This window comes from Canis lupus, chromosome 24, assembly GCF_003254725.2.
Source record: "Canis lupus dingo isolate Sandy chromosome 24, ASM325472v2, whole genome shotgun sequence".
In the NCBI taxonomy this organism is placed as follows: Eukaryota; Metazoa; Chordata; class Mammalia; order Carnivora; family Canidae; genus Canis; species Canis lupus.
Genome location: NC_064266.1, coordinates 32,562,142 through 32,589,069, shown reverse-complemented (window position 1 = coordinate 32,589,069; position 26,928 = coordinate 32,562,142). Strand labels below are relative to the sequence as shown.

The window sequence follows — 26,928 nt, the reverse complement described above, 5'->3', positions numbered from 1 at the left end:
CCGATGCAGGGCTTGATCCCAGGATCCTGAGATCATGGCCTGAGCTGAAGGCAGACGCTTAACTGACTGAACCACCCAGGTGCCCCCAAAATTAATTTTCTAACAAAAAATTTCCTACATAAATAGTAAACAGCTACAGCCCAATAGTCTGTGAGGAATATTTGCCACCACCAATGAATTCATTAATATATTGAGAGAGGATACAAAGAGAATATTCCCAACTTATCTAGAGAAGTACAGTTTTCTGCAAATGTGAGAAGATCTTTAATAGTCTAAGTGCATTCCTTTACTTTGACCCATGAAAATTGGCTTGTGGGCAGACCACAGGACCAGTGAAGCATCCCAAGAGTGACCTTGTATGCATTCAGAACACATGGAAGGTGGTTCTGGAGGAAGGATGGCTTGAAAACATATTTCCAATCATTCTATACTAAAATCCTAATCTCCCTGTAAGAAATGCCATGTGTAAGAGAAAAAGGGAAAGACCAACTGAGTTTTTATGTGAGGAACATAGAATAAAAATTTCTAAGTTGTCAGACATAAGGCATGTGAGCTACATGGTTCCACTTAGCCATTCCGAGCTCCTACCAAGGTTATGTGTGTGCCCCAAGGGTAGTAGTATCAAGAGCTGAGGGGCAATATTTTCCTGGGGCAGAGACCTGAGCAGATAAGGTTGAAATGTTCCTGAACTATAACTGCCTACAGTACCTACTGTGCCCTAATTACCTATGCACTCCTTCCCACTATTCCTTCAAGAAATGCCAGAAACCACTCTATTCCAAGCTGACTAGTAGAAGAAAAGATCTGATAGCATTAATCCTATTTATGGGCCAAAGAACAAAACCTCTGTCTAATCCTGTGTGCAGAAGATACAGATAAAACAGAGGGACTGAAGATTTGCAAAACAAACCAGACAATTGCAAACAAAAAATAGCATAAGATAATGATACTCATATTAGAATAGGGTTCAATGAAATTTGGGGGGAAAAGTATTTCAAAATTAAAAAGGAATATATTGATAAAAATGAAAGAGTCAGTGCTTTCAAAAGCAGAAAAATGGATAATTCACCTATGAAAATAAATAAAACTTGACCCATAATTAAAGAAGTTCAAGGGCAGCCCCGGTGGCGCAGCGGTTTAGCGCCGCCTGCAGCCCAGGGAGTGATCTGGAGACCCTGGATCGAGTCCCACGTCGGGCTCCCTGCATGGAGCCTGCTTCTCCCTCTGCCTGTGTCTCTGCCTCTCTCTCTCTCTCTCCCTCCCTCTCTGTGCATCTCTATGAATAAATAAATAAAATCTTTAAAAAAAAAAAAAAAAAAAAAAAAAAAGAAGTTCAAGTTAAAACAAACATGATTCCTTTTTTTATTGGGGCCTATGAGACTGGTTTCCCACCACTGATTTTGGGTAATTCTATCTACCACTGGCCTCTGTCTCGGGTACTGTGAAATGAGTGGCTTGGTCTCTTAGGACCTTTCTTGCTTGAGAAAGACTCCAAGTGTCTAAGCAAAGATCTCTGCCTGGTGAGGAGCAAATTGGCAAAAGAAGAGCAGGAAGGTCATTGGAAGGACAATGAAATGATACAGAACACCTCATGATAATGGCTGACTTGGCATTTTGTGAAGCAGACTTATCTTCTTCCCTAACCTACATTGTATTTGACTCTGTGCTTTGGCTTGAGTCATCCCATCACCGTGGAGTGCCTGCTATGAACTTGATTTCTGGTTCAGGTAAAATGAATAGATCAGCAAGGGACTTTTTTTTTTTTTTTTTTTGAAAGGCTAACCGTCTTTGAGGGTTTGTGAACATCCAATGGAAAGAGAAAAAAAAAAAAAATAGTGCCAAAATAGGTAGCTCCCAGCCCAGTTGTGCTCTTGACTCCTAGTGTGAACTTTGATGGCTCCACAGTTTTCCCACCTGCAGGATGAGGGTGCGTATCTGGATTATGTCAAAGGGGACTTCCAACTCCACATGCAGTGGAAGGTTGTGGTCCAGGGCATCTGTGACAAGCTGAGAAGCACATGGTGTCTATACATGATCCTTGTCATTCATGAACTCCTCGGGGCAGACACACATGGCTGGCTAGAACAAAGTGTCCTCATCTGAGGAACTTCTGGACAAGGAGAGCCTAGGAAGTGGCCAAAGGATGTGCAAAAATGATCAGTGACTCTGGATCCTCAACCCCCAAAATGCACACAAGGCCTGCCAATATGATATCAGGATTTTATCTCAGCCCAAACCTCCTCAGCTGCAAAATGCTGTGTCTCTGGCAGAAGCATGTGAGCTGCTCCCAGTTAATTGCATGCCTTTTGACTAGGCCTCCCATTTGGGGCACGGCCACCAGCATCTCTGGGTAATTTCAGTAGTATCATGTGGCCTCCCACATCATGCTTGCTCCCTCTCCTCACCACTACACGTAAAGTTGAAAGTGTCTTTATGAGGCAGTAGGTGGTTTAGAGAATGCCAGCCCAGAGGCCTCGGAGGCCCTATTGCTTCAACCCCCTTCCTTTTTACATTTGGTTAAACTATAGGCTGGAAGCTGAGGCCAGACCCAGAGCAAAGGGGATGGTGCTCACAGTGGGAATGGGAGTGGTTTAGACAATGTTCATTTCCTGACAGCTAAGCATACAAACACCATTCCTATAATTAGGAAGTCTCCTGCTGGGCTAGTGATGGCAGTGGGAGGCTGAGCTCAGGTCCCCCACAGATGAAGGAAAGTCCGGATGCCTGCTCTCTCTGTCTTCTCTGCAGCCACCACATGTGCACCAGTACTGGTTCAAACAATGCAGGCACGGACTGTCGTGTGAGGCTTAGTGGTTGTAAGCAGCAGACACAGAGATAGGAAGATGCAAGAATTTATTGCTGCAGCCGATAGCCACAGCATCTCACCTTTCAGGAAGGGGAGTGAATGTGTTGGTGGCCAAGGCTTTGGCAGTGTCTGCTGACAAGATGTGACATCAGCTTGCCTGGAGGCCGCAGTGCTGTGCTTTATTGTGACTCGGGAGTAAAAGATCTTGCATGTTTTAAAAGTAAAAGACAGATGTTACTGAAGAATTAGTGTCCCCATAAAAACACTAGGTTACAGACTGGGGAAGACCAAGCATCACACAGCATGGAAAAATTGAGAATGTAACTGGAGTTAGAATAGGGTCAGAAAAGTGATTCAGGTTTATTTTAAGTGACTTTGTGAAATAAGTTACCACGGAGGGAAACACTGGTATCAGAGCTGTCTTGCTGTCTAGCTTAGTATGAGAAGGCATTTTCCCAGGACGTTCCCTTGGGGACCAGGGAGTGTGGTCTCTGTCGCCGAGGCTATAACATTTATGGCGTTCCCTTTGTGGGTGTCAGCTTAAAAAGTTGCATGGGGGAGTTTTGAACCTTATGGAAATCCACAGAGGAGAGGCGACTTAGTGTTTGTTGACTGCCCACTCTGTGGAATTCCCTTCTTATACGTTTGGCACCTTTCTTTTTGAGTCTGTTTTGAGTCTGGTTGAGAGCCAGAGACGCCCTCCCATGGTAGATAGTGAACAAACAGGCTCATTTTCATTCACCCCAGACACCTAGGGCTGCTCAGCAAATCTGATCCTCCTGGCACTTCAGATCTCCCCGAGTGACTCCAAGCAGCAAGGATGAAGGGGGGTTCTTTCCCAGGGCCACATCGTCGCATTATCCACAGCAGCACGCGTCAGGGGCACTGGTGGCCATAGCGAGTGTGCAACAGCCGCGTGTCCACATCACACAGTCGTGGAGCTGTGCTTCTGGCTGTGGTCATGCTGCTGAATTCGTTCTTACGATACCCCCGAGCCTGAATTTTCATAATCCCTGGAGCCACGTTTTGCAGATTGGGTTCTTGGGGAAGCAGGAGCTGAGACAGAGCAAGGGGCTCAAGTTCCTTTGCAAAATGCCACTAGTGAAAAGTACCAGAGAGAAGCAGGGCTGGGCACAGACAGAGAGCCATCGCTATGCCGCCAGCCTCCCTGGGAGCTCTGGAGCAAGTGTTTTCCATTAAAGGAGTCATCGCTTGGGCAGAAAGCACCAGGGCGTTACCCCATCCCTGGCTGGGGGTCCCCCACTGGAGCACTACGCCTGTGCCTGAGAAGTGCTCAGCTGTGCATGCTCGCTGCAGCTGGGAGGACAGGGGCTCCTGGAGGGGAATCTGAGCTGCACCTGTCGCAGTCAGACCCAGTCTGTGGGGTGCGTGTCTCTGCACACACGGGGGCACAGCTCCTTAGGGGGCCGGCGCTCTTCCAGCAGGGAAGTGGGGCGAATTTCAGTACCAGCCCCTGCAGCTGGCGCCAGGCCCGTAGCCGCTCCCCCTGGTTGCCCTGCTGGTCACTCCATTCCGCGGCTTCCTTGTCCTCAGCTGCCATCAGTGTTACACTCTGTGGCTTACCTCCAGGGGGTGTGACCCAAACCCTCCTGAAGGGTCACCACACCCAGCTCGGGCCAGGGCAGCTGCACTTGTCCGTTCGCGGTGGCACAGGAAAGATGCCACCGAGAAACTCTGTTCTGTGCCTTTCCTCTGGGCAGCTTCCCTGCCGTTCGCTGGCTCTGCCTGTCCTGTCCTCACTGAGCTCCTGTCTAAGTTTAGGAAAAATCTTTTTGGATTGGTTTTGCAGATCAGCTCCTTAAGAGCCTACACTGGAATTCTGATGTTGGTGCCTTGCCCCACTCTCTAACGCTGACACATCACCAGCCTTGAAAATAACAGCCCAGCCCTGCATCAAGGAAGATAGTGGCTGGTCCCCTCTGTCCTCACCCTAACAACCACACATGCCACACCCAGCAGCGTCCTCTCTCCCTCCCACCCCTCCTCACCCTCAGGACAGCAGCCAGAAAGGGGTGAGGAAAGAAGCTGGTCTGCCAAATGGTCTCAGGATGATTGTGTCTCTCTCACTACTGGTTTCTACTGTGGTGCTTCATTTTATTTATTTCTGCGTCCTTTCTTTTTATCTAGGATAAGTAGGTAGAGGTTTGTCTATTTGGTAAATATTTTTTAAAATAAGATTTTGATTTATTAATTCTAGCTACTGTTTTCTTATTCTCAACCTTATAAATGTATTATTTTACCTTTACTATTATTACTTTTTTAGGTGTCCTTTGGTTTACTCTTTTTTTATTTAAGATTTTATTTATTTATTCATGAGAGACACAGAGAGAGAGAGAGAGAGGCAGAGGGAGAAAGAAGCAGACTCCATGCAGGGAGCCCAACGTGGGACACGACCTGGGACTCAAGGATCACGCCCTGGGCTGAAGGTGGCACTAAACCACTGAGCCACCCAGGCTGCCCTTTCTCGGCTTTTTTGATGTAAATTTTGATGTACTTATTTTCATCATTTTGTTTTATTGATTGAAGTATTTCAGAATACTCTCCTCTGATCTTCTGCATCCCTGTTTTTTTGTTGTTCATGCAAATAGTTTTACAGAGATAGTGTGTTAAATTCTAGTGCTAGTGAGCTGTAATCTATATCTCCTTTATATCCTATAGTTACTTCTTTAAAAAAAAACTGAAGTGTGGTTGACATACAATATAATATTAGTTTCAGGTGCACAATGTAGTGCATTCACAACTCTGTACATTATGCAATGCTCACCACCATAAGAATAGTCACCACCTGTTGTACAGTGTTACAAAAATGTTATTGACTATATTCCCTATGTTGTGCTTTTCATCCCCGTGACTTCTTTATTTTACACCTGGAAGTTTGCACCTCTTAATCTCCTTCCCCTGTTTTGCCCATCTCCCACCTGGCAACACCAGTTTGTTTCTGTATTTATAAGTCTGTTTCTGTTTTTTTGTTTGTCCATTTGTGTTGCTGTAGTTACTTCTTTGTAAAGGAGAAGAGTATATGTGTTATGTGGTGCTTATATGCTTAAAATGCACATCTTTACCATGAATTGTGGTTATTAACATTAAAAGTATCCTTCTGACAATTTGAGTAACAAAATAAAATGCAACCAACATATAAAATGTCTGTAAGTCCACATTGATATAGTTAAGTGAAAAAACAAGAATAAACAAATATCCCATAAAGAATAATTCCAAGTAATGTCTTGAGCTTCCTCCTCCTCAAGGAGTATATTAAGTGTGGGATATGCATACTAACTTTCTCCCTGAGAGAATAATGTGGAAAGAGGAAGGAAAAAGAGTGACTTTACAGTGTAGAAGCCTGGCAAACCAGACAGCCCAATGATGAGCGATAAGTCAAGTTGCTAGTATCTATCCTTCGCATGATGTGATGAGAAAGGCACTTGCCCTTAGTGGCCTTCCTTCAAAAACCCATAACCCCAGTCTAATCATGAGAAAAAACATCAGACCTACCCAACTGCCTAATCAGTGCCTCTCTAAACTGTCAAGGTCATCAAAACAGGGAATCTGGTCACAGCCAAGAAGAGTCTAAAGACCCCCAATGGCTAAAGGTTACATGGTATCCTGGGTGGGATTCTGAAAAATAAAAAGAACATAAGGCAATATAAATAAAGTATGGACTTTAGTTTTCAGTAAAGCATCAATAATGCTTTATTAATCATCACACCTGTACAAGAAGTGTTTTGTTAATACTAGGAGGAACGGTGGGCTAATCCACAAGATGCTGTGCTCTACTCAGACTCTCTTCTGGTATTTTCACACTTAATGGAGACATCTTCTCTGGGAATGATTTTAGTTCAGTCCTAGGCCCTCTGCTTCTCTCCTCTACTTGACACAGATATTTCTGGACCTCACTTTGCTCTCTGAAATGGGTAGAGGTAAGAGTTCAAGAGATACCTCTTTGAAAATCAAGAGTCTTTTCAGCAAAGGCAATAGGAAAGTTTTGCAATTCCCTGACCTCTGACTATATTGATGCCAAGGGGGTTCTGTGGTTTTCTTTTTGTCGTTGAATTCTGTAGTTATGAAAGAATGTACTTGAGGGATGCCTGGGTGGCTCAGTGGTTAAGCATCTGCCTTTGGCTCAGGTCATGATCTCGGGGTCCTAGGATCGAGTTCCATATCAGGCTTCACGTGAGGAGCCTGGTTCTCCCTCTGCCTATGTCTCTGTCTCTTTCTCTGTGTCTCTCATGAATAAACAAATAAAATCTTTAAAAAACAAAAAAGAATGTACTTAAAGATTTAAATTTATAGGGATACCAGCTACCCTGGAAGTCTGGCAAGTTTTTTCCCCTAGTTTTAGTGAGATGTGAGTGCCCATTGACAGATGAGTGGATGATGGAATATCATTATATATATATTTATATATGATGGAATATTATCCAGCCATATAAGAACAGGAATTCCTGGATTTTTGACAGCATGGATGGAACTTGAGGGCATTATGCTAAATGAAATCAGTCAGAGAAAGGCAAATACTGTATGATTTCACTTAGGTGGAATCTAAAAATATCAACTCATAGAGAAACCCAGAGTAAAATGGTGGTAGCTGGGGCTGGGAGGGTAGGGGAAATGGTCTGGTCAAAGGGCATAAATTTTCAGTTAATGTGGAGCATGGTGAATACAGTCAACAATGTGCTGTACCCTTGACAGTCGCTATCAGAGAAGAGCCTTAATGTTTTCACCACCACAACAAAAAAATGGTAATTATGTGACCTGAAGGATTTGTTAGCTACCCTCATCGTGGTAAACATTTTGCAATATATACACGAATCACATAATCACAGGAACACCTTAAATTCCACCATTTGTTGATTTTATCACAATAAAGCTGGGGAAAAAAATAAATTGTAGAGATAAATGTTACTATCTTCACCATGTGGCATCTTCCTATTCAGGAGCACAGCATTTATTCAAGCTTTTTTATGTACCTCTCAAAAAGTTGCATAGGTTTCTTTTTTAAAGTTTCTGCCTGCCTCTTGTTATATTTATTTCAAGAAATGGTATGATTTTTGTTGGTATTTTAAGTGGAATTTTACTTTTTTTAATTAAAATTTTAGTTAACATATAGTGCAATACTGGTTTCTGGAGTAGAATTCAGTGATTCATCACTTACGTACAATACCCAGTGCTCCTCACAACAAGTGTCCTCCCTAATGCCCATCGCCCATCTAGCCCATCCCCTACCATCAACTCTCAGTTTGTTCTCTATTGTTAAGTGTCTTATGTTTTGTTTCCCTCTCTCCTTCCACTCTTTCCTTCGTGTTCATCTGTTTTTTTAATTCCACTTATGAGTGAGATCATATGGTATTTGTCTCTGACTGATAGAAGCGGGATTTTAAATTTTGTATTTTGATTATTGCTTGTTTTACTAAAAATTGGATTTATCATGTACAAACTATGTGATTTTGGATGGGGACTGCACCTCTTGTGGCTTCAATCTTCTAACAAAATTAAAGACATGAGATTATACCCATGTGAGAGGGTTCTTATCCAAAATAGATAAGTCGGTACATATAACACAGTTAGCATAGGATCTGGAATAGAGAAATTGTCAATACATGAACTAATCTGACCGCCAGTGGTTTATTTTGTACTTGTCAGGCCAGAAGCTTAGGCACTGTTCTTGGTTACTTTCCAGAATGTCCTAGTATCACAGCTCCAGGGCAGTGCAGCCAGTCCTCTGGAGAATGAGAGGGAGCCTTGGCTTGCATGCTTCTGGAAGGGGCAAAGGACACAGAGCTCCCTGCTCTCTTACCCCAAGTCTCTGCCCTCCACCTCCACTCACATCAGGAACCCAATACAAAAAGAAGAGTTGTCTCAGGGCCAGGATGTCAGGACTAGACTATACTTCCCAAATAATTACACCCTACCCCCTCAAATTGAATAGACAACTGAGGTTCAGAGAGGGAAAGACATTTGTCTGAGGTCATCCAGCAAGTGAGGAGGCTGGGCTGGAATGAGAACACAGGTCCCCTGACTCCCAAGCCTGTGCTCTTTCAATTCCATCCCAAATTCTCCTCCTTTTGTGAGAGCGTTCTTGTTCTAGATTAGTGGAACAGGTGGGTCAACAGCAGAGCCATGAGGTCACTTGGGTTTGCCTAACACACACCCTCGACGATCTGCACCATACATGTCTGCCTGCCCCCACCCTGTACGTCTCTAGAGGACAATATTCACCACCCACACTAAAGGATCAAGGACTTAGTGCGTCCTGTCTCCTCACTCACACTTAAAATAGAAAGCTAGGAGCTTAACCCAAAGGAATTATGTGTCGATGGAGGCATCTCAAGCATGAACAAGTGAAATGCTTCCCAGGTAGGCATTTTCCAGCCTCTCTCTATGGCATCTTGAGAGGATGTGGGTCCCTGGGGAACACGAAAGGAAAGGAGGGAGCTTTATCCATAGGGTTGGTTGGTCATCCTGGCAGGTCTGGCAAGAACCAGATCAGGACTCAGTGGTGGACTGGAGGGGGAAGGAACGGCCTGCAGTTTGTGTCACGTTTTGTTTTTCAATTCTCTGGTCTCAGGCCAAAGGCAAAATCCCCTGGTGAAATGCAGACTCTGGTTCTGGGATCCATTAGTGGACTTCTAGTGTTAAGGCCTAGGAATGGGCCTCTTGTCTCCACCCCTGCTCTCTTTTCCATTCCACTGGGGAGAGGGAGTCTCAGCTCCTCACCATCTTCCCAGGGCTCCGCAGAGCACAGAAGTAATGGAAGCCACAAGCAAATGGAGCCAAAAGTGGTCTTTTATTGCCAAGTCAATGAGGGAGACAGCAAGCCCGGGCTTGGGCCTCCTGAGCGAAAGAGAGGCAGAATGGCCAGGGAGAGGACCATGCGACAGGGGTGGGGCCAGCAGCCCTGGGGACTTCACAGGTGCAGTGAGGATGGGCTCCACCTGGCTGGAAGAGAAGAGAACCAGAGAGGTGACACAGCAGGTCAGAGGGCTCAGAGGCAGGGGAGGCAGCCCTCTCAGGACTCAGTCATGGGCTCGGAGATGCTGGGTCTCTGGGTCACCTCCCCACAGCCTCTCTGTCACCCACGGGGTCATTCCCCATTGCTCAGCCTTCTCTGTGCCCTCCGGGTCCCCATCCCTCCACCTGCCTCTCACCTCACTGGGGCTGCAGGCAGGCCAGCCCACAGGGGCCCTTGCAGCACTTCCTGGCCCCTGGGCACTCGGTGTCGCTCAGACAGCGGTTCGGGGGGTTCAGCATGGCGCACTGGATCAGAATAGGGGGGCAGGAGCCAGGCTTAGTGGACACGGGACCTTTGGCTTTGACCGGATCTCGACCTCTAACCGGATCTTGTCCTTTGACCGGAACACGACCTCTGTCCGTGCCTGATCCTTTAGGAAGAACTGTTGAAAGAACGAATGTGGCCACATTGAGTTGCCTGGTGCCTGCTTCACCATCTAGTCTTCCCTCCATGGTCAGCCCCTGCTCACAGCAGGGTTTCCCTAACCGAGGCCTGAGGTAGGACAGGGTCACCTGGGCCAGCTGGGGTCTGTGCTCCAGGAAGACTGTGCTTGGGGATTGGGGGAGAGGGTCTACAGGCCCCCCACACAGTGCCCTTGGCTGTCCATTTCTCCACCCACACCCTCCATGTCACATCCTCTCAGGAGCAGAAGTCAGACTGGGGTGACTCCTAGAGCTGTCCTTGGGGTAGGGGGAAGAGCCTGAGACAAACACCAGGAGACCCCAGCTCCTTCCTGGCTCTGGAGATTGTCGGTTCAGTCAATGTCCTCCTTAGTAAAATGGAAGTGGGGAGGTGTCCTCCAACTACACGATTTCTGAAGCCTTGTTGGTGTGTAACTTCCTTTGAGAGGCTGATTTCTCAGGTGCTGTCAGGGTGCAGACAGGAAAGGGCCAGACCCTACACTCAGGCCCAGATTCCAGGGGCTCCTCCCTTCACTGTACATTCTGCCCAGGTATCAACACCTAAGGCCAAGACCACATAGCAACACTCTTTCCAGCAATGGTCCTGAGATCTCAATCCAGTGTGGAAAGCACATCGATTCTACTGGACACTAATTGCTCTCTCTGGATACAATGGAAGCCATCACAGACCCAAGTGTGAGATCCAGCCCAGTCTGCTGGCCCAGAGTGCTCTCTGGCAGGACCCAACACAGCCTCTCCCAGGCCACTTGTCTACCTACCTCCTGTGACAGCTGCCTGTGCCGCCAAAGTCCCCAGGATAAGGAACACTGCCAGGACCAAGAAGCTGCTGGGCCTCATGTTGTCAGGAAGCTGTGTGGCTAAGAGCTGAGGCCAACCAGTTTTATGCAGCCCAGCATGGCCTGGTGCCAGGGGGGTGGGTCTGGGGTTATCTATGGGACAAGACCTACATTTTACCAGGAAGGATCCACCCCTATCCTGGAAGGGAACTTGGGACTTTCCCCAGGGATTGTTCACAGAGAAAAATGGCAGACACTGTGTTACATCACCTCTAACAGCCCCAAGAACTGTCCCACTTTCTCACAGAGGAGGAGGGCTGGGTGATGGGTCCAGTGTTCTGATTTCAAAGCCAGGATTTCCCCATTACTCTCTGTTCCCGTAGCCACACCCAGACCTACCCTAACAGTTCACCCCTCCCAGCATCCTTCATGCCCTCCTGGCCCTGAGGAAAACTCCCAAAGGGAAATTTGCCCTGAAAATCAAAGAACACATCACTATACTTTGTCATTTCATGAGTAGTCTCTGAGATGCATCATGGACGTAATCGGGAAGGCGGGATTCTAGATCTCACATAGCAACTCTAATTAAAATAATGCTGGTGGAAATACAGGTCTCAAAAGAAAAAAGTTTGAATTATAGGCTTGTGTAAAAGGCTCAAAACTAAGGAAAACTAATAGATTTTCTAGGCAGACTTATATATGTGGTACAACTCATTTACTCAGGGGGTGGATAAAAATGAGGAAGCTATAAACATGAAATCTAGAATAGTGGTTAACTTTGGAAGTGAAGCAAGAAATGTTTTGGATGGGTGAGAAGGACTCAGGTTGGTTTAAGATCTTGGTTCTTGGTAACATTCTAGTACTTTGGTTGATTGATGATTTCTCGGGTGTGTGTGTGTGTGTGTGTATTTTCTGAGGGGTAAATCATTTATGGATTACCTTCACTTTCCATAAACCCACACTCCTGTTCTCTTAGGTGGTTTCAGTCTTTTACTGTTACAAACTATACCTCTTGTGGCTTTTTGCATTAACTTGTAAGCTAGAGTCCTAGAAGTAGGTTTGCTGGTACAAAGATTAAATGCATTTGAAATTATTTCCCAGCTTATTGTGGTATGATTGACAAATGAATTACATATACATTTAATGTGTACAATATGATGTTTTAAGATGCATGCATATTATGAAAAGCTGACTACAATCAACCTAATGAACATATCCATCAACTCATATAGTTACCATCTTTCAAATGCTTTTGAAATTTTTATAGTCTTATCTTATGTCCCTTGATGGGGGTTGTGGATGAAACACCTGTGTACGTTTAGGCTCTGGCACAGACAGTGTGTCTAATTTGGAGATTTTTATCAGTCTGATAGGTGAGAAATCATACCTTATTGATGTTTTTAATTAGCATTTCTCTCACTTTCATTTTTGCATATGTTAGAAGCCACTTACATTTCTTTTTCTGAAAGCTTCTTTTCCTTTGCTTACTTTTTTTATAGATTCATCGGTCTCTTCTTCTTAATTCTTAAGCATTCTTTATATATTATGGATAAAGGTCTTTTGTGGTATGGTTTGCAAATAAAAAATTTAACATTCTGATACCTGCTCAGAACAGCTTGGGGTGGCCTCCTTTCCTCATCTTATCTGAACATTACCTCCTATCGTTTGGCTATTTTGCACATAGTAAGAGCATGTTTTTAATATGGTTATATTAAACAAATCTGGCTATGGTTATATAAAGGAGGCTGCACATCATATTAATACAGGTTTACTGAAAAGTTGATGGGGGAATAGACATTAAGAAGGTAGAAGGAGAAAAAAGGCAAATAAAAAAAAAACAAAAAAAGTATTGCTTCACCAAAAAACTTATCATGTCTAATGTGATCCTATTATATTTATAAATATATTAGAAAAAGAATGAATATCACTAGATCTCTGTGTACTGAATTCTAGCACTATTCATGAATCTTACCAAAAGGAAAACAAGTTAGAAAGTAATATATGTGTTTGATAATACTTCAGTAGAAACACACACTGTTTATTAATGTATGAAGAGAAGAAAGGGGTGAAGGAATACACACTATGCTGTTAACATTGCTTACATCATGGTGATGGGATTGGGGAAAAAAACAGATGAGTGGATTTTGCTTTATATATACCAGTTTCTAATTTTTTCACTTGTCACAACAAAAAGTCACTATTGTGATCTGAAATATCAAAGAAAATTATAATCCGTAGAAAAAAGAACTCAAAGAATCCAGTGAATAAAGAAAACAGCATAATTGACAGTTATAGCTAAATAAACAGCTAGATACATGTAACCATGAGTACCAGTGTTCAGAAGGGATGCTTAATATTCAAGTGTCATAACGTAAAAATGTAATAGTGTGTGTCAGGTATGATTCAGATGCAGTCAAAAGAAATCCTTGTCAAGCAGAAAAAGAATCCAGCTATTTATTGTATGAATGCATGTGATTATAAAAACCTGAATCATGCCTGCAGTCCTGCATGCGGAAAAATCTGGGACAGATAGTCACTGACTTTCCAACTGCTGTAGGAAGATGTGCTGGGAGATTTGGAGAGAGAAAAGAAATAGGAAATGCACCCCAGAAAAGAGGAGGCATATTTAGGAGAGAGGTTATCATCTGGAAATGTTGGAGCAATATCTCCTTGGCCATGGCTGATGGTAGGAGCCCCCCTATTTCAGACTAGTACCCAAGGATCAGTCCAAGTATTTAAGGAACTGATGAGCACTGGGTGTTATTCTGTATGTTGGCAAATTGAACACCAATAAAAAATAAATTTATTATTAAAAAAAAAAAAAAAAAGGAACTGCCCGTGACTGTAGCAAGGGAAGAGGGAGCCCTTGAGCTAAGAAACTAGGAAACCCATTCTAACTTCCACCACTCCTACTCAGGTAATATAGTCCTTTCGGTAGCTGGTCCGTGAAAATCTACTTATTTTTAAAATAAGAAAGAATTGAGGAAAATATTTTTTAAATAAAAGCAGGCTCGAGTCTATGTACTGAAAGTTCACACTGTAGTAAACACAAGAGGTATGTGAGTAAAATGTCTGGGCTGCAAAGATGGCTACAGAAGCCTCCAGGAAGCCAACGCCCCTCGAAAAAAACAAAAAGAGAAACAAAATTGAAAAAAAATCAGACTGAAGGACAGCCAGGAAACAGCAGAGCAAAACTTAAAGGCACCCAAGGAAAGAAAGTATGCACTGAGGATTTTCTTTTTTCACCACGAGTTTGTCCTGGAAGTAAAAAGACTACAAGAATATATTTCTGGAAGTGCAAGAACACAAGTGATGTTATTTCTAAGAGCTTTCCTGAGCAGTTTCTAAGGGAAGGTTGGTAGAAATTACCAAAATGACAACAGTTGAGTGCTGGACATTTTAACTGTGAGACTAAGTAGTAGCAAATAGTATGTGGATATGCCAGGCTGTGAAAATGTAGAAACAGTACAATTTCTATCAAATAGGAGGACAAGGGAGAAGGAAGATGGATAAAAGAGTAAGCTCACTGATCACTTTATATATTACAGTTTCAAGTCAAAGGATATTTAAAACATGCTTCAAGAGAATTGACCACTTTTGTGCGTCAGTGTTCACTCTCGTTACAGTGAGAAGACCGCCTGCAGAATGGGAGAAAAGATTTGCAAATCAGGTATCTGAGAAGGGCCTACTATCCACAGTACACAAAAGACTCATACAACTCAACGATAAAAAAAGATAGAAACCCGATTTTGAAATGGGCAAAGGACTTGAATAGGCTTTTCTCTAATGAAGATGCACAAAAAGCCAATGAGCACACAAAAGGAACTGAACATCATTAGCCATTAGGAAAATGCACACCCAGACCACAAGATACCACTTCATACCCTTAGTGTGACTATAAAAGTGTTTTTCTTAATGGAAAAGGACAAGTGTTGGCGAGGATGTGGAGAAATCAGAACCTTGTATATTGCTGGTGAGAATGTAAGATGGCGCAGCATCAACAATCCCAAAGGTTTGAGAGATAACTAGGAGCTTGGGCCCGGCTGAACAACGCAGTCCATCTCCTCCATGAGACAACTCCCTGAAGACTGGGGGACGTGGCCCCTTTCTCTAGGGCATAGAAACTAATAAAAGGAGTCAAGGGAATTGAAGTCTCCACACTGGCCCTTGGACAGCTGGAAATCGCTCTTCCACATCCGTAGGCAGCTCCCATCTGGGCAGACCCACTTTCCCTCCAACCTCTGGCTCACCAGACAAATGCTGAGACCCACTCTGCAGTCCCCTTCCTTCCTTTCTTTAGGGTCTCCCAGTGGTGAGGTAAGCGGTAAGCACTGGGAATAGCAGGAAGCCATGCTGTGGCTGCCCCTGGGAGGCCCTCTTCCCTGCTATTAGAGCCTGAGATTCAACCTCCACTGGCACCCCCTCCCCCTGATTACACAGTAACCTCTTCCTGTGGTCTTTTTTGAGAAATAAATGATGAGGGCTGAAATCTTAGAGTAATTTAATAGACTGAGCAGTCCCCCTAGACACCGGTAATTTAGGAGCATGACAGACATGGGGTGACGGGAAACCTCAAACAGGGAAGAGGCTTCCTAGACAGACTTGGATGACCTCATGACTCTGCTGTCTATGCACCAGTCCCATTGCTCTGTTCCAAGGAAGCTCCAAGCAGGTCAAAGCCCCGGGATGAGCCACTTTGAGTGTTGTGGGAAAAACACTGGTTTGGAAGTTATTTCTAGTCTTAGTTCTGCCCCCTCACTTGCTGGGTGACCTCAGGCACATAGCTTTCCCTCTCTGAGCTTCAGTTATTTGCTTTTGTTTTTCATTGAACTTGAGAGGGTTGGATGCAAAGGGCCATACTAGCCCCGCCTTTATGGGATCTGAATATATCAACTCCTTTACTAAGAATAAAATTAAAAAAAAAAAAAAGAATAAAATTAACTTATTTTGAAAAAAAATTAATAGGAAAGAAATTCTATTTGAGTAAAGTTGACTCCCTCCCCCCACCCCACCCGCCTCGTTTTTACTGAGAAGTCATTGACATCCATCACTGTATAAGTTTAAGGTGTATAGCATGATGGTTTGATTTACATATATTGTGAAATGATTACCACAATTGGTTTAGTAAATATCCATCTTCCAGAGATAGAATAAAAAGAAAAAAATTTCTCCTTGTAATGAGAACTCTTAGGATCTACTCTCTCTACAACTTCCTTATACGTCACACGTGGTGTTAGCTGTAGCCTCGTGCTGTCCATTACATCCCTAGTGCTAATTTATCTTGTAACTGGAAGTTTGCACCTTTGGACTGTCCCTTTCCAATTGCCCGTCCTCCCCATCCCCACCTCTTGTATCCACAAGTCTCACCTCTTTTTAACGAGTTTGTGAGGGTTGTTTGTTTTTTAGATTTTACATGTAATTGAATATAAGTATTTGTCTTTCTCTGAAGTTGACCTTTTAAAATTTAACTTTCAGAGAGTTGGCTTCCTGCTGTGGGTGTGGGGTGGGAAGCAGAAGATGAAAGGTGGGGATGGGCGAGCAAAGAACCCCATGCCTCTCTCCCCCTGTTCCCTGGGGACAGAAGGAAGAAGGCAGGCTGGGTTGCAGAAGAACATTGGCACCAGAGCTCCTTAGAGTGTAGGCCAGAGCCAATGCCTGACCTGCAGGCCTGGCAAATAAAAAGATACCGTAAGTGGTGACCATGATTCATGTTTTTAAACATTCTACGTTTCAGGCTCAGTAGCAAATACTTATATGCATTCTCTCACTTTCCCATTAGCAGCCCCTAGGGGGAGCTTCCTATTTTCCCCATTCTGCAAAAACAGTTTAGCTTCAAGAGGTTCAAGGATTATAGAAATTCTCTGGGTAAATAAGTCGGAGTAACTCATATTATTAAACACTACCAATAACTAGTTATAAAATAGCAAAAAAACTTCCTATTCAACATTTTCAAAAATTTTTTTAAGTTTTTTTTTTTTTTTTAAGAGATCTTATTTATTTATTCATGATAGACAGAGAGAAAGAGAGAGGGGGGCAGAGACACAGGAAGAGGGAGAAGCAGGCTCCATGTAGGGAGCCAGACATGGGACTCGATCCCGGGACTCCAGGATCACACCCTGGGCCGAAGGCAGGCGCTAAACTGCTGAGCCACCCAGGGATCCCCAACATTTTCAAAATCTATAAAATACCTACAAATAAACTCACCTAGAGTATACAGAAATTCACTTCAGCTAGAAGTGTACAGAAATTTTCTGGGGGAAAAAAAAACTACAAAACTTTACTACATGTGTGGGACCCAGGAAATTTAACAAAAATCCCCTAGCCCTGGACAAGCAGAGCAGGACTAACTCCATTTTGTGCTACAGCCGCCACCTCCCGTATGACCCCCACATGACCTGCTTATTGCTCAAGGCGCGGCCCCACCCTAGTCCAGCCGCTGGGCACACCCTAATCGGAAATCGGCTCATAACGATGTAACCCTGCTTTGTGCCCTCCAAAACTGTGCTCAGATTCTGACCAAAGTAATAGGGCAGCTCAAATGGATACTATAGGGTCAGATGTAATTCAATTGGCCACCTGCGTGTGGACCGACATGACTGTGCAACTTTCTGCGTATCCCATGGGCCACTGGCCCCTATAAAGCTGCTACGCTTCTTAGTCTCGGGGTCCAAGTCCCTGCTCCGCTGTGTTGGGTACACTTGGACCCAAGCTCGAGCTTGTAATAAACCCTCGTGTGTTTGCATGCGTGTCGGCTCCTTGGTGGTTTCTTGGATTCGCAATCTTGGGCACAACACATGACATTAAAAAAAAGATCTAGATACACTGTTTGAAATTTTCCCTAATAAAAAAAAGATTTTTAAACATATGCTCTTCCCCAAATGGGAAGCCTCCACAAGTTAAGGATGTCTATCCTGGCTAACATAATTTATATCTTAAATATAATCAGAATCAAAACTCGATGGGTTTCTGCAATCCCTAGCGAAATCATTGATTCAGGCGATTATCATTCACAGTTTCTGAAATCATGAGATGGTTTGACTGGGACCAGACGTTTATAGGGTGCCTAACCATCACCCCACAGTCTATTCACTGTTTGTAAGTAGGGCAGCACAACTTTTGAGTGGCATGTAAGGAGACCCCTCCTACAATACACTGACCTATTTTCACCACACTAAATGTGGTTAATGAGGCCTGTGTTCCTCCTGAGGTGATGTGACAGGAAGCACACAGCATCACCTACCAGATGACCTTGACAGTTGAATGTGAACCCCATGAAGCCTCTAGAGCTAATGTCCATCTCTGGGAAATAACACAGGATAGAGAAGTATATTAAAAGATATCATGGGGGATCCCTGGGTGGCCCACTGGTTTGGCACCTGCCTTTGGCCCGGGGCGTGATTCTGGGGTCCCAGAATCAAGTCCTGCTTTGGGCTCCCAGCATGGAGCCTGCTTCTCCCTCTGTCTGTGTCTCTGCCTCTCTCTCTATGTCTATCATGAATAAATTAATTTTAAAAGTCTTTAAAAAAATATCGTGGGCTAGTGATGTGGGACACACTAGAGAACACTTCATCTGTTTTGTTCAACAAATAAATAGGATGAAGAAGGAGGAGGAGAAAGAGAAGAAAGAGGAGAAACAGGAGTTGGAAGGAATGCTCTACATTAAAACAAACTTAGGAGACATTAAAACCAATACGACATGTGCACCTTGCTTGCATTCTGATTTAAACAAATCAGCCATAAAAGTTATGTTTGAGATAAGAAAAATAGGATACAAATAGAATATTAGATGTTAAGAAATTACTGTTAATTTTGTTAGATATGACAATAGTATTGAGATTATGTGAAAAGATGTCCTTATTTCTTTTGAGATACATACTCAAGTATTTAGGGGTAAAATGTGACATGCATTTGGATTTACATTAAAGATTTTTTTTTTATCTGAGAGAGAGAGAGAGCATGTGCAAGCGCGTGCACATGGTGGGAGGGAGAGAAAATCTCCAGCAGACTCCCCGCTGAGCGCAGAGCCCCATGTGGGGCTCCACCCCACAACCTATGAGATCACAGCTTGAACTGAAATGACCATTCAGAGGCTCAAACGAGCGACCCAAGCGCCCCTCACATGGGATTTACTTAAAAATGTGTCAACCAGAAAAAGGATGGGGGTATACAGGAAGGAAATGTTGGACAATGTTAATTGTTGGGACTTTTCATGTATAATATGAATAAGTTCCGGGGATCTAATGTACAGCATGGTGACAACACCTAACAATAGTGTATTGTATACTCGAAAGTTGCTAAGAGATTAGAGCTTTTTTTTCTTGCTGAATTCTGCTCACTCTCCCCCTGCCCAAGTTCTATTGGCATGCAGCACAATATAAGTTTATGCTGTTGGCATAATGATTTACCTTAAATATATCATGAAATGATGACCACAATAAGTTTAGTTAACATCCACCATCTCATATAGATACAAAAAAAAAAAAAAAAAAAATGAAAAAAAATGTAATGTTCTCACCATAACAACCACCACAGAATTGTAATTGTGTGAGATAGAGGATGTGTTAACTAATCTTATCATGGTAAACATTTTGTAATATATATCACATATTGTGATGTATCAAATCATCATATTGGGCATCTCAAGCTTACACAGTGTTATAGGTCAATTATATCTCAACAAAGCTGGGGAAAAGTGTTAATTGTTGAATCTGGGTGATGGGTATACAAGGCTTCATAAAAGTACTTACTATTCTTAAAATATTTCATTTATTTATTTGAGAAAGAGAGGGAGAACATGAGTGAGCTGGAATGGGAGGAGAGGCAGAGGGAGAGGGAGAGGCAGGCTCCCCACTGAGCAGGCAGCCCGATGTTGGACCCCATCCCAGGACCCTGAGATCACAACCTGAGCCAAAGGCAGATGCTTAACAGACTGAGACACCCAGGCGCCCCAGTACTTACTGTTCTTTTGTGTAGTTTTGAAATTTTTATGATAAAATATTTAACAAAAAGCAACAAATTTGTTCTTGAAACTTAAAAAAAGATTATTACATTCGTCGGGAAGAATGGAATCCTTGTGCCATGGACAACTGAAAATGTAGATTAGCAAGGGGTGATGAACACTACTAGTCACTAAGATGTATTGTGAAATTTTACTTACAAAAGTAGTATTGGCAAAGGAATAAATAACCAAGGAGGAAAAAAAAAAAACAGAAAACCTGGAAACTGCCCCTGTTACAAATAAGACTTCAGTTTTTTATAAAGTTCTGAATTCCAAGCAATGCCAAAGTTTGAATTACTCACTAAGCCATACCAGGGCAGCTGCTTAGTAACTTCGAAAAAAGGTATTTCTATATGTCACACTCGCTATCCCAACATAAATGTCAGATGGATTAAAGAATTAACATGTTTTTCAAAAACACAAAAGAATTATAGGTAAATACAGTGAATATTTATCTGACATCAGAGTCAAAAAGACTTTTTTCAGCATAAAAGCCAAGGAAGGAAATATAAAAGAGTGGTTTGACAATTCCCCAAATTTAAAACTTTGGTACAAAGCAAAAACAAGGAAACTGATATTTGTAGGATGGGATTAAAATAAGCATTTATCAAGCTCATCTCATTCAATCCCCAGAACAATTCTATAAAATAAGTATTATCTCTATTTTGTAGATAAATAGATTGAAGTTAAAAAAAAGTTAAGTGACCTGTCCAAAGTCACACAGCTAGAACCTGGTGGCATTAGGATTCAAACTCAGGTCTGCCTGACTCCAGTTTACATCTGCTAACCATTTTACCATACTGCCTCTTGTGTATGACAAGTTAGTATCCCTAATATATAAACAGCTCTTACAACTCAACAATAAAAGTATCCCCAATAAAAATGGGCAAAGTGCAAAAACAGGCAATTCAAAAACAAAATACAGCTGTTCAGTATAAACAGATGAAGAAATGCTCTTTCACTAATTTCAGAGAAAGGCAAATTAAAATGAGATACTTTTCCATTGGCAAAGACTTTATATACTTCTCTTTTAATATCCTGTCTTGCTTTGGTGAGTGTATCTGTTAAGGATCTTTGGTTGCAAGCAGCAGCAACTGAATTTCAGACTGTTCTCTTTATAGCCTCCTGCCTCCTAGGTTTGGGATTTGCATGGAGGAGTGGGCTGGTGAGAGAAGAGTCCAGTTATTCAAACCTGAGTCAAGTGCCTTCACTTGGGACAGGAGAAGTACTTGGTGATTGGCAGCCAACCAGAATTACAGGACTCAGGAACAATGACTTCACAAAGGGAAGAGATATTTGACAGACAAAGGCAAGAGACGTCTGCTGCAGGTAGAGGTAGGTAGAGGCTCTCATACACTCATTTACTTCCTTTCTGAAATGCAATTTGACCAGATATTCAAAACCTGAAAAGCAATCGCTCCTTTTGACCTAGCATTTCTTTTTATTTGTGTGGGTTTTTATTTTATTATTTTTGAAAATATTTTGTTTTTAAGTAATCTCTCCACTCAATGTGGGGCTCAAACCCACAACTTCAAGACCAAGAGTCACACACTCTACCAGCTGAGCCAGCCAGGTACCCTTGTTTGGGTTTCTAAAAATTGATTTTTAGTTTTGAGTTTTCTTATTGAGATAGAATTGACATATAACATTGTATTCATTTCCAATGTACACATAACGATTTGATATTTGTATATATTGTGAAATGCTCACCAAAATAAATTTGGTTAACATCCATCACCACATAGAGTTATCAACTTTGTGTGTGATGAGAGCTTTTAAGATCTATTCTCTTAGCTACTTCCAAATATGCAATACAGTATTATTAATGGTAGCCTCCACTCTGTCCATTACATCCCTAGGACTTATTTTTTTGTAACTGGAAGTTTGTACCTTTTGACTGACCTACCATTTCTACTTTGACAAATTTGAACTAAGAAAATAGAGATGTGACCCAAAATGTATATACAAAGATTGTTGTCACAGTTTTATTTGAGTGAGAAACAAACTGGAAACCTATGTTTCATAATTGGAAACTTTATGTATTAGCATATCAGTCCTACAAAATACTATGTAATCATTAAAAATGATGGTATTGTAGGATACTTCAAGACACAGGAAAATGTCTACAAAATCATCTCAGTTGAAAAAGCATTTATTCAATATACATGTATAGTTTGTAGTCAGGAAAACTACATAAAACTCTCCTCCTATTGCAAAAGAAACATCAGATTATAGAATATAGGGTCCCTCCTTTCCTGAGAGCTTAGAAGACAGCACAAGGGATTCTGGTTAAACCCAGTGAAGAACTTTCCGACTGTGAGGATTGTCCTGGAACAGAAACCCCTCCTTTCTTAGGGTCAGATGAAGTAATGCCTTGCTTCCAAGACCCAGTAATTAATAAGGATCATGGGGAGGCAATGATAGAAGTTCCAACTTAGTTGGGAATCAGCTGTGGGTCCTTGAGCCAGTCCCCTCCCACCTCTGGCCTATTGTTTCCCCATCTTTCAAGTGCGAGGGTGGCAAGGATGGTCTTGACCTCCTGCAGTCTTGGTAAGGTACTATGGTTCAGTGGGGATCTCTGTTTGGGGCCCCCTACGACCCTGAGCCCCAATACCTCATCCACCAAATGCAGGAGCCAGATGATGTGAAATCTAAGCTGCAGCCCTTGCCTGCGGTGACTTTTTTTCAGGATCTCTTAGGGCCAGGGAAGGGGTCCCAAAAGCCACCTACATCTGCTGCGACTGGAACCTCAGCCAGACAAACAACCACCCTGACAGCTGAGCCAGTCCTAGGCAAGGGGAGGTTCTATGATGCCACAGGAGGTGATTCACCAAAGGCAGGGCGGTCTCTCTCCCCCATCCACAGAAGTCCTGGAGGAGAGGCCATAGTCGGCCCCACTCACAGGGCCTGCCTGGACCCACATTCTCCAGCAGGGAGCTCTGACTTTAACCCTACTGCCTCCTAGGCATCTGGGACTCCGCCACCCCCTCCTTGCCATTCACAGCTGACTTCTGTCCCTTGCCTAAACCATTGCTGGGGCTTCAAGACCTTAGAGAGTCAGGAAAGGGATTATCTGTCCCAACAACCTTCATTCTTTATTCAGAGAAGAAAAACTGAGGCCCGAGGAAGGAGCAGACTACCTGAGATCAGAGCCTAAGTCAACAATACAGGCCGAACCGGATCCCACCCCCCGACACCCAGCACCTGCTCCCACCCCTCGTCAGTTCTTGCACAAGCACACTTGCACTGAGGCTCCTGGTCGGGGGTGGGGCCAGGATGAGGCAAACATGCACCATTCCATCCACCTCTTCTTCCTCCCCTGACTCAGCTACTCTAGCCTCCCTGGAGCTGCAGGTGTTAATTTAGGGGCCCCTGGGCCCTGGCCTCATTAAGAGCCGGCGGCAGAAACATGAGGGCCTGGAGCCTTCTCCTCTTGGTGGCCCTCCTGGTTGTGGGGAGCTGGCTGCCTGCGGCCTCAGCTAGGAGGAAGGGAGGTGAGTATGGCTAGTTTCCTCTGATCCAAGGACTGGGTGGGGGTTTGGGGAAGGCAGGCCATGCAGTGTGATGTCTGTGTGTGTGTAGCTGGAGGCCTGCTTCGTGATGCTTCCAGCAGCTTACACAGGTCTGGGCTGCCAGCCTGTCCTGTCTGTAGCTGTGGATGTGTTCATGCCAGCTTCTTGGTGCTCATCTGTACATCTGAATGTGGATTGTGTGTGCATGTGTGTACGTGTGTATCTTTGTGTCTGCTTGTCTGTATGAACCTGTGTCTGCAGACATCGGTTTAGGCGTGGCTGCACACGTGTGTGTCTGTGTGCCCGTACCTGTGTGTCTCTACAGGAGGAGGGGGGAGCAAACCTGTCCACACCTGCTCTTCCGTTGTTATCTCCATGGATTATTAGGATCTGTGGGCCCCCATGACAGCAAGATGAGCCTTCCTGTCATCTTCTGTTGCTAACAAGGCTGTGTCTGGTCTGCCCCTGTCCATCTGCTTTCTGTCTTTCTCTGGTCCTTCCCATCCCAGAGACCAATCTGTGCAAGGTTCTCCCAAACAGGATAGGGGGTGTGGTTGCCTGTTGGGAGGCAGCTTCACCCCTACCTCTCCTCTCCCAAGCCTCCTCAAAAAGCTGGGGCTGACCTATCAATAGGTGGGGGGAGAGGATGGGGCTGCTGAGAAGCTACACGGTGACTCCCCTCCTGGGCAAGGCCTCTCTTCCTGCCTTTTTGGGGCTAGAACACTGTGACCCACACACACCCGGCCTACATACACCTGTGCATTCCTGGCTATGCCCTGCGGGAAGGGGACAGTAATGGGGACAGGCTCCCTCCTCCACAGGCGCTGGGAGTAGTTCTGTGCATCCTCTCTGCCCCCTCTCACCTAACCTATGCCTTCCTCAGAGGCTGGGCTCTCATTCCCTGGGGTGTGAGCTGGTTTGGACAGGAGAGTGTTGAGGCCTAGGCTGAGGAGAAAAGGATACTGGCAAGTTCCAGGGCCAGAGCCCTACTGGGTATGATTCAGGTGCCCTCACTGCATTCCTCCTCACTGAGATGCTCTGAGATTGGTACCATTATTATCCTATTTTGCAGGTGAGAAAACTGAGCCACTTGAAATGCCAGTTCTGACTCTCTTCCTGTCTGTCTATTCCTCAAGGCTCAGCTCCCAGCCCCTCCACCCAGAAGCTCTCCCGGTTGTATGACCAGGTCCCCAACACACCACCCAAGCCCACAGGGAGGTGCCTCTTTGACTCAGGCAACTCCTCTCGGCTCACTCCCTGAGGCCCGAGCAGCTTTGAGCACCTTCGAGCACCTTCGGCCAGGGCTACCCTGCTGGATCTCGGAGCCTTCCCAGGGTCCCCCCTACCTCCAGCCTGTGGAGGAGGGGCTCCTCCTCCCAGGTGGCTCCTTCCCAGACTAGCTGCTCTTTCTCCAGCAGGGGGCAGCAATTCAGTTTAAAACAACCCAGTCAAACGGGTGAAGCTGGTTTTGAGTGCTTATTGCATGAGTAAGGTGCCTACTATGTGCGTGGCCAGCGTCCAGTCAGGAGCCAGAGAGGGAAGGTAGACACCAGGTAAAGTCATAACATGTATCCAGCTGCTGCTGCGGGCTCTAGAAACTTCACTCAGATGCTAAAGTGAAGGCCTGGGACCAGCCTCCACCCTCCCCAGGGCTCTGGTGGCCAGAGCAGAGGGGCTGGAGGTCAGAGGACTCAGAGTCCTAGCCTAGGCCCCTGTGGGTCTGGACATTAACTGTCCTTCCAACCTTTGACTTCTCGCTCTAACTGGAAGAAGATTCAAGCCTTCTGCATGAAATCTGGAAATGGCCCAAAATTCTAACAAGAAAAATGGCTAGATAAGCTCCGGAACAGAACATTCTAGAGCTGTCAGAGGACCACCTCAAAGATCGAATTACTACAGATCCCTGACACAAAGGCCACTTGCAGCAGGACGAGCACACAGTGCAAGTGTGGCTCATAGTGCACCAGGCTTGTGATGCTGGATTACCCTTCAAAATCCTTTCTTTCAAAGAGTCGTTGAGCTGCTGGTGTTTTGCATCAAGGACTGTGCATCAGCCTAATGGTGAGAGAAGCAGGTGGGGGGAAGCCTATTCTCATAGCCTCCAGCCAAGGGAGAGAAACAGACAAATAGATGCAGAGTCACAAACTCTGAAGGCAAGAGTGCGAGGAGGGGTGGGGGCCAACCTAGTTAGCCTGAGGTCAGAGAGGTAGGGTCTCCCAAGGATGCGGTGTTTCCACTGAGACCTGGTAAATGGGGTGGAGAAGAGAGCACCAGGCGAAGCACACAGCAAAAGCAAGTCCCCACGAAGAGAAGCAGCTGAAAGCAGAGCAGGAGCTCCAAATGGAAAAGATGTTGATAAAAACAGAGAGGTGGGCAGCCCCAGACCAGGCATGTCCTGCTGGCCCAGGTACAGATGTTGAACTTCATTTTTTGCTATCCTTCATGTCATCGGAATCTCAAACCAGCCCCGGGAGATCGGAGTCCAGCTTCTCATTCCACAGAGAGAAAACTGAGGCTTTCAGTCAAAAAAAAAAAAAAAAAAAAAAAAAAAAAAAAAAAAACAGGCCAGCCATTTGCAACGACATGGATGGACTTTGAAGATGTTACACTGAGGGAAATAAATCAGCCAGACAAAGACAAATACTGTATGATCTCACACTGGATTTTTTAAAAAATCAAAACAAAACAAAAAACAAGCTCATAGATACAGAGAACAGATTGCTGGTTGCCAGGGGGCGTGGGTGGGAGGTGGGAGAGGTAGGTGAAGGGAGTCAAAGGAACAAACTTCCAGTTGTAAGAGACATAAGTCCTGAGGATGTAATGTACAGCATGGCAGCTCTAGGTAGTAATACTATATTGCAGACTTGAAACTTGCTAAGAGAAAAGATCTTAAAGTTCTCGACACAAGCAAAAAATTTGTAACTATGTATAGGGACAGATGTTAACTAGACTTGTGGTGATCCTTTCCCAATATATAGAAATACCAAATCATATTGTTGCACACCTGAAGCTAACATAATGTTAGGTCAATTATACCTGAATAAAAAATATAAATGAAAGTAAATAAATAAAAGCAACTCCAGGCCCCCCAGAAAACAAAAACAAAGAAACTGGCCAAAGGACAAGCAAGAAGTAAGGGGTAGAGAATTCAGATCTTGTGATTCCCAGATTGGTGCTTATTACATGAGTCGGAACTGCCTCCAGCTGCAAGATTTGGGGGGTTCTCTTACAGAGAAATTTGGGGGCTGCCCGCCGGACGATGGGCCCTGCCTCCTTTCGGTGCCTGACCACTGCATGGATGACAGCCAGTGTCCTGCAAGAATGAAGTGCTGCTCCAAAGCTTGCTTCCGCCAGTGTGTCCCTATGATTTCTGGTGAGTATCCC

General features: G+C 44.3%; 2 protein-coding genes across 6 annotated transcripts in view; one reads left to right on the top strand and one right to left on the bottom strand.

The window, feature by feature from the left end:
* Nucleotides 1-26,928, top strand: part of WFDC5 (WAP four-disulfide core domain 5) — a 32,894-nt gene that overhangs the window by 4,852 nt on the left and 1,114 nt on the right. For 2 of the 5 annotated variants that reach the window (XM_025470195.3, XM_025470193.3), the window contains exons 2-3: nt 21,154-21,367; nt 26,777-26,917. In XM_025470195.3, the coding sequence (XP_025325980.1) occupies nt 21,304-21,367; nt 26,777-26,917 (205 nt within the window). In that variant the 5' untranslated portion in view covers nt 21,154-21,303. Of the gene's footprint in view, nt 1-21,153; nt 21,368-23,202; nt 23,527-26,776; nt 26,918-26,928 lie in introns of those variants that run through there. The other 3 variants (XM_025470196.3, XM_025470194.3, XM_025470192.3) reach the window with 2 other exon arrangements.
* Nucleotides 9,593-11,172, bottom strand: PI3 (peptidase inhibitor 3). Its single transcript, XM_025470197.2, has 3 exons — nt 11,017-11,172; nt 9,973-10,218; nt 9,593-9,763 (listed from the first exon to the last, which is right to left on the bottom strand). Exons 1-2 carry the CDS (start codon nt 11,093-11,095, stop codon nt 9,974-9,976), a joined length of 324 nt encoding a protein of 107 aa, XP_025325982.1. The 5' UTR covers nt 11,096-11,172; the 3' UTR covers nt 9,593-9,763; nt 9,973.